Genomic DNA, 14,388 nt, shown 5'->3' with positions numbered 1-14,388 from the left:
AGGGAGATTAATAAAACAAATTTCTTATTGTTCAAACGTTTATATTTACAAAGTATGTATTTAAAAATTTAAAGTACACAGTATTAGGTATATATGTACATAATGTAACAAACAAACTTAAAATAGTAATTCCACAAGTTTTTATGATGAATATGTAAAGTAATCTCAAAAAAAACTACGGACATAGTTTTTTGCAATAAATACGCATTAATAATATAAAGATAATGGAAAAAGAAATAAAGAAATGTACAAGGAGGCCTCAAAAAAAACATCTCGGCATCGTGTATTACAGAAATAATCATAAGATTAAACATTAATTTACTTAGCATTAAGAATTGCTTATAACATTGAAAAGAAAACTTTGAAATATAAGAATTTAAAATATTTTCTGAATCCATATAAATGTGATTCATTTTGAGAAGAGAATCACTGACAGTATCATCATATATATATATATATATATATATATATATATATCGTTTATTAGAATATAATATATTGACAAATCGAAACACCAAATATACTAAAATGTCATGTTTATGTTGTGCGACCATGAGGCACGTGCTCGTAGCTCGCATGCCATAAACTAGAATACTAATTTGATACTGATCTTCCTTGTCAAACTGCAAAAGTAATTTCATAAATATATGTTATAAAAACAAAAGCCAGCCATGCATGGCCCAGGGACAACGATTAGTTGTAAGTTCGATACCTATTCGAAGAAATGAAATGTTTAAAACATTCATTTCTTCGCTCTGGATTCGAGGCAAAGCGGGGCGGTTAGATCCGCCACTCAACAATACCTCCAGAATTCAGCGGAAAGTGAGAAGAAGTGTCTTAGCACTAGGCGCCCTCTGGCTACCCTGCTACATGCGGGATATAGCGTGAAGTTGAAAAAAAAAACTAAATTATTTTTGTAGTTAGCATACGCGTTTCTTTCTTATGATCTAGATCTAGATTCACTGTTAGCTCACTTTCTTCTAACAAAAGTCGGTACTCGCATGCCAGGTACCAGCTCGTGTTCACGGTAATCACTAAATTGTGCGTTAATATTCATATTAATATTATATTTACTGAATACAACGTCATCTAACGGATTAAATATGTGTAATTTTCAACATTTAAACGAATAAACCTGCTTATTCCTATATCCTACAATTTGATTTGGATTAAACTTCTACTTTTTTATATTTGCATTTAAGAAGCATTCATTATAATAAAAACAAAACAAAAAAAAGGAAAATGGACGTATTTTCTATTCTATATAAATTATCTAAAAGTCACAGCTTAATCAAAATATTCTAAAAATATTTTTAAGTTGCAAAAAAATTTACAATACGTAATTAATATAAAAGATTTCTTAATATACATATACATGCATGCAACATATGTACTTTGCACTGCATTCATAAATAAGTACAAGTGTTACTTTTAACATGAACATATGAATTTTAGCCTATTTATTAAAATACCTGCGGACATTACAGAAAACATTAATTTTATGGAAAAATATTAGTTAAATTTTGAATTTCAAACTACTTCCATATTGAAACATGAAGCCATACAATAATGAATATAGGAAATATTGAATATCACAATAATAATAATTAAGATAAAAATCCTAGTTAATCTGTTATGCATGATACAAATGTTTTCCAAAAACAGTTTATGTATGTTTAAGTGTATGATTTATAAACAAGGAGCGTATTTCCAAGGGGCAGAGCGCCACGAGGTTGGAGCCTTGCGAGTGGACGTGCGCGAACGTTAATGAACTCTCGAACGATTGACCTTCCTTCACATCTATCATGTCGGACAGGGCGAGCTGGAAACAAATATATTATTTATTCAATTCGATCTCACGGACTTAATAAATTATTATAAAAATATATAAATATTTTTATTTAATCGATAAATGCCATAATATATATATTTTTTAATCTGAGCGATTTTAAGTAAGTACGATGACGTCATATTATTATCATATTATTTAAAATATGATATAGTCAAACATGTCATACCCGTCCCTCGACCAGCGAGTACCACACAGGCACGGTCTTGTCCCCGAAACACGTGTCGAAGTGCGCGCGCGACAGCGACACGCCCATGCCGTGCACCAGCGTGCCGTCTTTTGTCTGGAAATTGTTTAGAAAACACATATTATAGGGGAAAAAAAAATCAGTTTCATTAGATTATTCTTTATTAACTACTGTAAGCGGTTGTGGGTTCGATTGCTGGCTGTGACCCGACTGCTGCAGAGTGTACATCACTCACTTGGAATGACAATGACATCAGACACTTGAAATGTATCCACATACAATATTTATTTTCTTTTGACTACGCCGGCAAAGCCGCAGAGAAAACAAGCAGTGTATAAAATGGAGCATCACAAAAGAGAAAATAATGTTTTATTGGTTATGTACACGCTATTCTTGTAGCATTTGTTACTATTAACTAATCACATGGCTAAAATAAACCTTAATTGAGGCATGTTGGTATATAAATTTTAACCTATAGCTAGTAGTAAGATTGTACCTTACCGATTTATAATAACATTATTTACCTTCAATATTCAAATTTGTTAAATAAACCCAAGCATGGCATAAGAAGAGGCTTGGCCAGGCGGATCATACTAAGTCCAGAATAGTCTGGTACCCCCTCCAATAATTTTGCTATCAAAACTCTAGTCCAGGCCTCCCCTCAAAAAATATCTCTTGATACGCCCCTGCCCATGCATTATTCAAGTCTTCCCTTACCTTGCCAGTGACATGAGACCGGAAGGCCACCAACAACAAATCAGGCGCACTGACTAAGGACCGCGAGTAAAATGGCCGCGGAAAGTTCTCATTAGCTGTGTAATGCATTACAACTAGCGGTTGTAACAGCATTTGTTGTGTGACGTGAGCTCCTAAAGAGAGCTGCCCGCTGCCTTCCGTTTGTGTGTCTTCTGTTCGCGGCTGTGGGATTATTATTATTATTTATACATTTCTTTTTTATCTTAACACTGTATTTCGCATGTTGGCAGAGGGAGCCTAGTGTTAAGACACTCTGCTCTCCACTTTCCACCGAATTGTGCAGGCATTACTTGTTGAGCCGCGGATTCCGCTGTTTGTTTCGACACCAGAGCGAAGAAATTAAAATAGTATATATTTAATTTCTCCGAGTGGGAATCGAACCCGTAATCTGTCACGTTTACAGTCACACGCTTGTGCCCCTGCGCCACGACTAATCTCGAATGATTTTTTTTTAAGACTTACACATCCTGCTATATATAATTCTGTTATACAGCAGGGGACAGTGAGACACTAGTGTTAAGCGAACCAATCAATCAAAATCAATCTTTACCTATTGGGACCGAATTAATTTCATTAACCTGATCTGATAGACGAAGCGTTAAGTGGTTTTTTAAAAAAAAATCTGACAAGTACGGGAATGAAGTTAAAAAGGCATAAAAATTGTGTGACGTTATTTAAACAAGGCCCCTTCAAATCCATATTTGCATACCGCACAAGGATGATTAGCATGTTCCACTATGAGCCTGAAGGTATGTCGGACGCGTGGATTTTGCAAAATGCCCTGATTGAGGCCGCGGTTATCATCTCTGCTGAGACGGCGATCTTGCATTATCTGGAAATTAAATTTGATATTGATACATTGCAAACATGATGTGTATTTTTTCTTTTCTACTGTAATCTAATAATAATGTTATAAATATGGAGGTTAGTGCGTATGGATGTTTGTTGCATATTGAAATTTTTTTCGTTTAATACCTCAATCTGTCCAGGCTGTAAGGCAGCTACACCCAGCGGGGTAGATGTGAGTATTGTAAGGCGGGTATTATCGTCCTGGAGGTAGGCAGCCGCGGGCAGCGGGTAGTAGTTGGCTTGTAGTGGAAGCTTCTCAAAATACCGGCGTTTGATCAACTTTAAGATAAAAAATGACATATGGGTAAAGTTTTTATTGTATTATATACTATTTTAAATTCTTGACAAATTAAAGCATTTTTGTTTATGTCAAAATTTATGATCTTTTATAGTAAATAATAGACAGATTTCATATAAATTAAACCTTCTTGATTCCATAAAAATAAGGTTTTTACTTGTAATTTTCATAATTTAAATAATATTTGAATAAAATTTGTATCCCAGAAATCCGCATCTTTTTAATAGATGCAATAACGTTAATCAATCTTATACACACTTATACACACTTATATATATACGGTACAATTAAAGTGTTACAACATCATAAATTTGATATTTCGATACAGAATGTTGCAATAACTAACAATCATCAAAAAATACTCCATCAAAAATTCCTTATTTAATCACCTGCATCCCATTAACATCGGTATAAAACACATCGCCATTTTTAATTCCAGTTGAGAATCTCATTGCTAATTCTATGTCATCCACTTGTGGGTCTATTTGTAGAGTGTTGCTTATTTCTACCTCTGTGTGGGGTAAGGTCGGATTATTGTATAGTGAGATCTGCAAATAAAATGTTATATTTATAAAAGTGAATTCTAGTATTAATATTATAAATTTATTGTTAGTTTCATTTTCAGGTAAAAACCACTAAACATACCGAAATCCTATAGACGAAACTATATAGTAGTCTTTTTTAGGGTACCTCAAAAGGTAAAACGGAACCCTTATATGGCCATTTCTTTTAGTTTTACACTATATCTCGTATAGCCAGACTGAACTTAGTGTATATGGAAAGCGGAGAATTCTGCGGAGAGTGCTGAGCAGACTCCTAACACTAGCTTAATTCTGCCTACCTTGCTGACCAAAAATCGGGAATATGCGGGATACAGAGTGAAGCAGAAAAAAAATGAATGGCCTCTTACCGCTAGTACAATCTCCGCAGTTTTAGCTCCAATCAAACCAGAATACAAGGAAGCTTTGAAGGGTCCTTCTATAATGACCATCTCCGGGAAGGCATCTGTTTTGAAGGGGGTTGCAGGTCCGTCCGGGATGAATAGGTACGCCCCACTGTTGTTGTCTTGAGCTTTTTGTGTGTCATACCTATTTAGATAGAAATTTATTTTATTGATTTTTTTTAGTTTCCCGCTGTACCTTGCATCTAACAGAATAGGCAGAGGGAAACTAGTTTTCTAATTTTCGTCCCAATTGTGTGGCTGTACTTACCACGCTTTTGTGTTTGGCTAGTATGAAAAATTAAAAAAAAACATGCTCCCAAGTGGGGATGGAATCCACAAACATAGCGCTTACAGACAAACGCTGTGCCACTGAGCCACAACGGCCTCGTAAGAATCATCTTTTATTGTGTTCAAATGTATTCATGAGTCTCACTGTTAAGTACTATTAAATTACTTAGGTAAAACAAAGTTTCAAATGTGTTTTGTTAAGAAAAAGAGATGAGATTAAAAAAGAACTACTACTTTTTATTTCCATCCATATAACGTGTGTTGGCCGCCGTAAAGTGGCCGCCCTGAAGGCTTTAAGGTTAGGCTAGGCTTTAAGAACTTTTCAGCAATGTTCACTTGGGACAAAAACAAAGAAGATAGAAAAATTTTAAAATCAAATCGACAGCTAACGTCAGGGCGGCCACGATTCTTCGACCATAAAGCAAAAACTAACTGAACAAAATCCATGTGAACTGGCGTGGTCTTCCCATCTGGCGCCACCAGCGCCTTCAGCAGCCCCGCGCTGGAGGCCAATACGCGCGTGCCGTTGCCCGCCTGCAGCGTGACGTCATCAGTGAGGCGAGCGGCTATCTGCTGGAGGGCGAACACCTTCGGCAGGTCTATGGACCAGTAGTCTGCGTTGTAGATGCGGATGCGGGAGTATGATGTGTATCTGAAATGGTTTTTGTTCCGTTAATGTTTTTAATGTTTATGCTGTATCTCAAATATAGCTGAATACGCAAAGGAAACCTTTTATTATGTAATTTCGTTCCCCATTTTTCTCCCAATTTTTTCCACTAGTTCATCCCACAGCTGGGAATCGAACCACAACCGTTGTGTTTACATTCTATGAGAATGCAGTACAGTGTAGTTAGTACAACCCAATAATGATTTACTTTAAAATATACAAATAACAAAGAAAATAAAATCAATAGACTTGACTCACTTATTAATGGACATGCTGTCTCTCAGCGACACGGTATATATAGTGATGGCGAGCGTTTCCACAGTGACGGGGAACGACAGTTGGAATTTATTGGCAGCGAAGCCTAGACGTTTTTCGCCACTAACCACGGGAGAAATTTGGGCCATAATTGGATTACCATCTGGATCGAACACCTGGAAGTCGTATTATTTATTAGTGCAACGTTAGGACTAAATTATAGATTAAACAGCACGCAGTATGACGATATGTAGTGATAAAAGTCAAGGCAAGGATAAAAAGTTTGACTATTTAATGATAATTTTATAAAAATAATAGCATCACGCTGTATCCACACAGGAAGGTAGGATGAAGGAACCTGAGAACCTAGTGTTAAGACACTCCGTGCTGAATTTTGTGGGCATTGCGAGTTAAGAAGCGCAACTCAACTACTCAATAAAATAATCTTATATCTACAATAAGATTTTTATTGTTAAACTTATAATATAACGCTATAATTTGTTTTTAGGTCAATTGTAGTAATTTTAACATATTAATCTACGCATACAATATGTCAAATATTGGACGAATAGTGACCAACAGTGTTTTAACACTATGTACACGTACACTGGTACATGGGGGATACAGCGTCAAACTAAAAAAATGAAATACCTCAACATGCGGCGTCGAAACGTGAACAGTCAAAACCTCGTATCTATTGAACGTCAGAGCATTGTATAACACTATCCTTCTAGAAGGCGACATGACATCCAGCGTAATTGTTATCCTTGCGGGTATCTCGTCATGTTTCCGCCATATGTCGTCCACGTCGAAGTAAACGTCCTCTTGTGTTTGATCCTGTATTGTTGGCTGTTTCAAAAGATGATATGCCGCTTGTTGAATCGTTGATTGACTGTATTTAATTGCTTGTAGCATTCTGTAAATGATATTTTTTATTTATTTAATGCAATTGATTTTATTGGAATAATATAAATACGGCCTTTGGATAATATGGTTTAAAATGTAATATATCGTTTTTTAATTAAAATGTATCATTCATTTAGTATAACAATATTGAATAAAAAAAGTGTAAAAGTTATATCTTATTATTATACCTCTCAGCATAATCATCATGAACCTCATCCCGGCCGGTGCCCGTTATGCCATCGTGGTGCTGGAACAGAGCCAGCGCCCGGCGCGCCACCTCCACGCGGTCACGCAGCTGCAGCGCCGTGATGTGGCTGACCGACTGCGACGACACCGCCTGGCCTGTGATTATCTCCGCCGCCCTGAATATGCCACTTCTTCTTTAACTATACTCTTTGTATTTACATAGTACCTATTCAATATAATCTACAGAGTCAAGTTAACAGCAATGTAAAATAAATTACTATTAAAATTTGTTATTGTATTCACAAAAAATGTATATGCATAACACTATTTTCAATTTCAACAGCTGTCAGTTAATAAAAATAATAATTCTTTATTATTTTAATAACACTTTTTTTATATACAAACATTTATATCCATTCACCTCAAATACGCCAAAAGCACTCTATCCATGCTCTTGTAAAACGGCCTCGAGGTGAAATACCCGCTCCAATAGTGCTGGTTCCTATCCGCGTACGTGAAGAAATCGCCTGAGAGTACCGGGAAGTCGGCTATCTTGGTCTCCTCGTGTAAAGCTTTGAAATAATCTTGGAGTGTACCGAATTGAACCTAAATTAAATTTTATAATTAGTTTTAATTATTGAAAATAGTTTAAAGTGCCATAAAAAATGTAAACTTAGAAATTAAATTATGTTAATTGCCTATATGTTTATAATAACTACATGATTACTGATTATCAAATTAGGAAAACATTTTAAATATAGGCCAAAATGGCTTAAATCACATAAATTTGAGTTGGAATAAAAATAAAAAAGCCTCCAATCAAAACTAGTATAAAATAAATATTAAAAAAAAATACCAATTTTACTTAAAAAAATTATGAGATCTCTCTTATACCTATCGAATATATATTTCAAATTCTCAATAACTGTTTGCGAAATACAAGTATAATTATTTTGTAAAGTGGAATGATTCACTAAAGTTAATGTCAGACTCAGACCTGCCAAAAGCCGGCGCAAGAAACTCAATGGAACTTTATTTGTGGGATAGACATGAATAAAGTCTCGTGACCTTACCTCAGCATTCCACCCATCATTGCTATTTATATAGTCAATGATCATCTCGTAGTTTTGGTACTGGTTGTCCCATTCATTCGCACGATCGTATCTGAAGTCATCACCGAGAGGCACGAGGACCACGTTACTTCGGTACAGCTGGGCTTTTTTACGCCACTGGTCTAGTATCATGAATGATCTGTTGTGGAAATATTGTTTTTTATATTATATGGCATTGGCTTCACGCTTTATCCTACATATAGAGAATACCAAATATGCAACGCATTTTTTACTCATTAAATTCAGCCCAATTCTAAGTATCGCGTTTCGTCTTGTCACCAAAGGAAATATAAAACTAATTTATTTTTCCAGGTGGGGATTGAACACACTACCGTGTTTTATTCATTGTCAACCACTGAGCCACTACATCACGACGGTCTTCTTTATAGTTTTAGATTGTCATGAACTGTTTCAGTACTAGAGAAAATATACAAAAATATTATGTGTGGTATAATATTATATGGTGCGTTTGTCTAAGTTCACTTTATTACAACAAAAAAAATAACTGTATGGAAAGTTGAGTTTAAAAAAACATATAAATAAATTTTACCTTTCATCTACATTCTTCTGGGATATTTTTCTAGGTGGAATACCCCACGGACAAGTAACTCCATTACCTGGTAGCCTTTTAAAATCAAACTGACAACAGACCTGTAATATAAAATTTGATAAATATAGTAAAATATTGTTTAGTTTTTATTATAACTTATATTTTATAAGTTAGGTCTAATGAATGACAGGCAGAAATAAAATAAGAGTGTAGTCTGATATAATTAAATAACATTTTTTTGTGTAATGTGCTATAATACCTTTGGATCCGGTCCGCAAGTATGAGGAACGTCGTACGAATAGAAAGGCATCATATGTGTAAACATATCAGTGTGGCCAATACCATCTACAAAAATATAAAATATACATTTATTAGTATGTAATTTTCCTCACTGCCATCACACTTTACTTTCCGCATTCCATCATAACTTGAGACATTCTGGGCAAAACGACGAAACTAAACACAGCGCTTTATCATACAAAGATGGGGAAATACAAAAAATTAAATATAAACATTTTTAGAAGTGGGGATCGAACCCACAACCATTACGTTCGCAGTTTCTCGATATTCCAGTACACTACGTCCTCATAAATAAACACAAATATCATAATTATCTATATACATAAAAGGACTTGTCCTCACTGACTGAGGTAAGACGCGCGCACAGCCGTAACCGCTGATGGTAGAAACGTTAAATTTGGACAATGTTTACTTTCGTAATCTGGACATCCACTAAGAAGGGATTTTGAAAAATTTTAACCCTAAAGGGGTAAAATAGGGGTTCAAAGTTTGTATGGAAAAAAAATTAAATCGGCACCGATTTTTATAAAATTGTTTTGTGTTTCATTGTTTTCTAGAATTCTCCCCCTAAGGGCGCAAGTAAGGGGTTGAAAGTTTGTATACGTTTTATTTAAATCGTCACTAATTTTTATAAAATTTGAAATTCAGACTCTTAAACGTATATAATTAAACACATGTTTCATGGTTTTCTAGAATTCACCCCCTAAGGGTGCAAATAAGGGGTTGAAAGTTTGTATGGGAAAATTCTTAAATCCCCACCGATTTTTAAAAAAATGTATATTTAGACTCTTAAAAATATTTAATTGAACATATGTTTCATGGTTTTCTAGAATTCACCCCCTCAGGGTGCAAATAAGGGGTTGAAAATTTATATGGAAAATCATTAAATCGCCACCGATTTTTATAAAATTTGAAATTTAGACTCTTAAAAATATTTCATTGAACACATGTTTCTTGGTTTTTTGGAATTCTCTCCTAAATACGCAAGCGAAGCTGCGCGCGTCCGCTAGTTATAATAATGTACACTTCATACTACGTAGGTATGGTAGATAAGAAGGAACAAGTGTTTAGAACACTCCTTCACCATTTACCGTCTGAATTCGAAACAATGCGTGTTTAGTGGTGGAACTCAATAACGTGCTTTTTCATATCACAGTGAGGAAATTAAAAAAATTCAAAGCCTCGAGTTGGAATCGAACCAACAACCATCACGATTACAATCATATTCTGTCCCTCTGCGCCACAATGACCTCATTTAATACAAGTACACATTTGATACACTTAAGTATTATCTTTGTAATTAAGACGCAAATTAACAATCGATTACTCTATTTATGTTAAGCAAATTGTTATTGTTATATAAAAATCTTTATGAAGCTGTTGGTTGCTATTTTAAATTTAATTATTACTCTGTTCTTGTATTAACTTAGAATGAATCCTATTTTTGTAAAAATGTCAGGTGGTAAGTATAAGAAAATACTTAAATAACCATAATTTACTGTTTCTCTTTTACATATACACACTTCTAACACTGTTTCTATATAACGCTTTACACTTATACACGTTTTAAAACGCATAGTTCCAACAATGACACTGATTTTAAATACTTGAACACTGTCACAATTTTACACCTTATGACAGGCAGAATAACGACGTACTGACTCAATCCTTCAAAAACGTCACTTTTTATAGCCGTTCCCTTCCTCTTTTATAAATAATTATGTGGGTATTATTATTTTATTTTCTGTAAAATACCCTCACACTGACAATTGTCTTACAGTTCGTAGGTAACACGAACTACGGCTGTTAAGCTAAGATGCTGGTGATTATTTTTCTGTCTATTGTAGTTTTTATTACTTGAAATCCTAACTTGTTGTAAATTAAAAAAAAATTCAAACATAAGCAATTATTTTCTGCGCAACGGGATATTGTATAAGTGTCCCTATAGATACGCTAACATATATATAAGACGCTATATGTGGCATGGTAAGAATTCATGGCCTAGTGGTAAGACAATTACATAGAAAATTGTTTAGTTAGTTTAGTTAAGTATTCTATAACTTAAATATGTTTCTATTTTTAATGTAGAATATAAGTTTGAAAATGTCCACAAAATATAAAAGGTGTTTTAAAATATATCTTTAGATAATTTTTTTTTTTGCTAAAGTAGGAAGGAGAATGGGAGAACATAAAAATATTCCATTCCCCATTTTTGCTCCAATAAACTATAGTTTTTCCCATAAATAAAAACAGTTGAAATCTCACCCCACAACTGTCTCCACTTAAACTCCAATTGTCTATTTGCAGCAAGTTCCTTCTTTACTCTATAATGTATTCTTTGTATAACTGAATTTTCGATACCAGAGAGCTTCAGTAAATATGGCTGAGTGCTAGAATGGCCAAAAGGATCTATGGCCCAGCCATTTTTAGGTATATAACCTAAATTATCTAGCAACCATTGATGTCCTGTTGTCAGTTGCTCTATAATGGAGAGCCAATGGGAATTAGCTTCGTCATTCATAACCCATCCACCCGTCACTATTTCAATTTGGCCTGATTTTAGCAAACTGAAAATATAAGTTTTTGTGTACATAAGTCATAACTAAAGTAGTCATGGCACAGGGGCCGCGTTTTAATATATGGGACGGCTGTTGATTCGATTCCTTCTCAAATTAATGAATAATTTCAACTCAAGAATTTTGGCGAAAAGGGCGAACCCACTTTCCTTTTTAAAGTTCCCTCTGCGTACCTACCTACTACATGCATGGGTATAATATAAAACTACCTTAGCATTTTATTTTTTAATAGTAGGTAAATTTTTTTACTGATGTGTTTTTAGTAAGACACATGTATAATAATTATTTAAAATGTATATATATTATGTTTAAACAGTTGGTTGTAGTTATTTTTAACTCATTTGTGGCTTTATTAAATATTTATTCATATAATGTCTCAATTAATTATTTTTGAAATGGATTATTTGTTGTTTTTAAAGAATATATAATAACACAAAGTGCTTTGTCTTAACAGACAAGCAAAATTGAATTATTTTAAACATAATGTTTCTTCCAAATAGAGATTTAGAAATAAAACCACAATTACCATTTTTAGTAAGTATTAGGGTCCCCCTGTGTATGTGCCAAACCATGAGACTGTAAACGCGGTGGTTGCGGGTTTGAGCCCCACTCCGGGAACGAAATATTTTTATTTTCTCGCTATGGTGACAAGATAAAAAACAATGTTGAATTCTGCCACTCAGCACCGAATGTCTTTTTGGCATTTTGAGAATTTGCGGGGAAAGTGGTAAACAGAACTGTCTTAATAGGACCAAAGTGTCCCTGGTTCCCTTGACCTATCCTGCTATGTGCAGGATACAGCTTAAGACAAAAAAAAATATAGCTTCTATGAATATTTATAGTAATTGCTCATATGAATATATAGCTTCTATACCTTTGGAAAGCTGCCTTTTCCTTTTCAGTAGCATCTGTAGTCCACCAAAGTGAAAGATAACTAATTTCAGCCCAAATAAACTTCCTGCCAACACCTTCTTTCAATTTTTCAACCATATTTGTAAATATTGCTTTTGTTTGGGTCTTGTAGTAATTCTCGAAAGTCTTTATCCATCCTGTTTATGAAGATAGAATTTTAAAAATATAAAAGTACACAGTAATAAAAAACAATAAAATTTGTTATATCATATGACTGTTTGTAGAACAACAATATAATAACATACATTTTAATGTCTATATTCAATATTGTAAATTAAGATAAACACTGAAATACAATTTTTATAATTGTAAAATATTTTATTTCTCTGTTAAGAAGTACAGTTTATATAATTAATATAAAATGTAATTAAAAATTTTTTACCTAGTTCTTATTATCTTATAAAAAAATCAATCATTTACACAAATTATAAGATTTACCTGGATCATTATGAGAATGGGGTATAATAAATACTTTTAATTTGTTTTTGCTACTCCATTGATCTTCTTTATACTCTATGTTCCAACCTTGCTTCCAAACTCCGCCATCTACATCTTCAAACATGATCCTCTCATACATTGATAGCATCTACATGATAACAATTGATATGTTTAGTATTGGGAACATTATTGTTATTTAGCTTATTACCTTCCTCCATAAATATTTCAATGAGAACCAGTGGTTCCTAAGATTAACACCTTTAATCAAGTTATCACACAAGCTTTACAATATTAATAATGATTATTACCTGCACATCAGTTTTAGAAGATTTATGCCATATAGGGCAATAAGACATGTTCATTTTCTTGAACATTCTTGGAGGTTCATCACCAACTACTTTAAATTCTCTAATCTTGTTTTGTTCCTTGTAAACAGGCTTGGGTCTCTTTTGAGGAGGATGAAACTCAACAGAATGTTCTACAATCTGGTTCATTGCACTCTTGATTTCACCAACAACAGCATGATGTTGATTCAATTCATTTTCAATGTTTCGAAGCTTTGATTCAAATGATGACCATTTATTCTGAAATTCATTATATACCAAAATAATTGTGTAATTATGGTATTGGAACAATACTAATACTATTATAGTAGCATACTGTAATATCTTATGTTATTATTTTAAAATATTATTCATATAACATATTATGGTGGAAATTAATTTTGAGTACATAAAATTATGTTAAATATTGATATTTTTTATTTTGCTTCTATTTGTGATACTATCTAGATATAGTGGTCCTTTGTACAATGTTTAAATGGCTGTTCATACTTGAAAAGAATACTTACATCATCAGGCTCTACCATAGCAGGCTTAATACTAGGAAGCTTAAAGCTGAGATCCGTAACGACATATAAAATAAAAATAAACGCAATTATGCATGTTGCCCAAAAAAAGGCTGACAATCTTCTCAGTCTCATCTTGTCAAGTATCTATTTAGGTTTAACTATTAAATAATATATTTAGTTGTTAACCGGCCACATTATGACGATACTATAATAATGTTGTTTTTTTTTAATTATTATGATTTTCTTGATTCCGGTTAATCAGGTCCAGACTGTTAGTTAGCCATTATCAATAACAATTAATCACCAGTTAACACAACACCACAATGCTATCGATAAAATTTTATAATTGTTATCTTATTTTATCACTATCATAGCGTATTTTAATGTACTTTTCAATATTTTTATGAAATTCTTACGCGTCGAACTATTTTTCTTTCATTAAAAGTATATGTCAAAATTGTTTTGA

At 33.5% G+C, this 14,388-nt stretch overlaps 1 protein-coding gene across 1 annotated transcript; it reads right to left on the bottom strand.

The window, feature by feature from the left end:
• Positions 1–20: 20 nt before the first annotated feature.
• On the bottom strand, positions 21–14,385 carry alpha-Man-IIa (alpha-mannosidase 2). Its single transcript, XM_085189681.1, has 20 exons — positions 13,923–14,385; positions 13,381–13,656; positions 13,073–13,220; positions 12,597–12,771; positions 11,412–11,713; positions 9,106–9,191; positions 8,847–8,947; positions 8,258–8,435; positions 7,606–7,790; positions 7,187–7,360; positions 6,744–7,008; positions 6,096–6,268; positions 5,604–5,822; positions 4,850–5,027; positions 4,329–4,487; positions 3,768–3,920; positions 3,502–3,624; positions 2,754–2,954; positions 2,019–2,132; positions 21–1,822 (listed from the first exon to the last, which is right to left on the bottom strand). Exons 1-20 carry the CDS (start codon positions 14,052–14,054, stop codon positions 1,667–1,669), a joined length of 3,498 nt encoding a protein of 1,165 aa, XP_085045807.1. The 5' UTR covers positions 14,055–14,385; the 3' UTR covers positions 21–1,666.
• Between the last annotated feature and the right edge of the window lie 3 nt (positions 14,386–14,388).

Source organism: Heliconius melpomene, chromosome 8 (genome assembly GCF_056956725.1).
Source record: "Heliconius melpomene rosina isolate 202511_hmr_F chromosome 8, ASM5695672v1, whole genome shotgun sequence".
Classification (NCBI taxonomy): domain Eukaryota; kingdom Metazoa; phylum Arthropoda; class Insecta; order Lepidoptera; family Nymphalidae; genus Heliconius; species Heliconius melpomene.
The sequence above is the reverse complement of the archived record's forward strand: the minus strand, read 5'-3'. Positions and strand labels throughout refer to the sequence as shown.

Excerpts from the sequence above, each read along its gene's own strand:
- alpha-Man-IIa (XM_085189681.1), bottom strand. The coding sequence starts at position 14,054 with ATGAGACTGAGAAGATTGTCAGCCTTTTTTTGGGCAACATGCATAATT. Across the intron at positions 13,221-13,380 it reads CTTCTAAAACTGATGTGCAG|ATGCTATCAATGTATGAGAG; the intron begins GTAATAATCATT and ends GTTATCATGTAG. Across the intron at positions 2,133-2,753 it reads GGTCTCATGTCACTGGCAAG|ACAAAAGACGGCACGCTGGT; the intron begins GTAAGGGAAGAC and ends AACAATTTCCAG.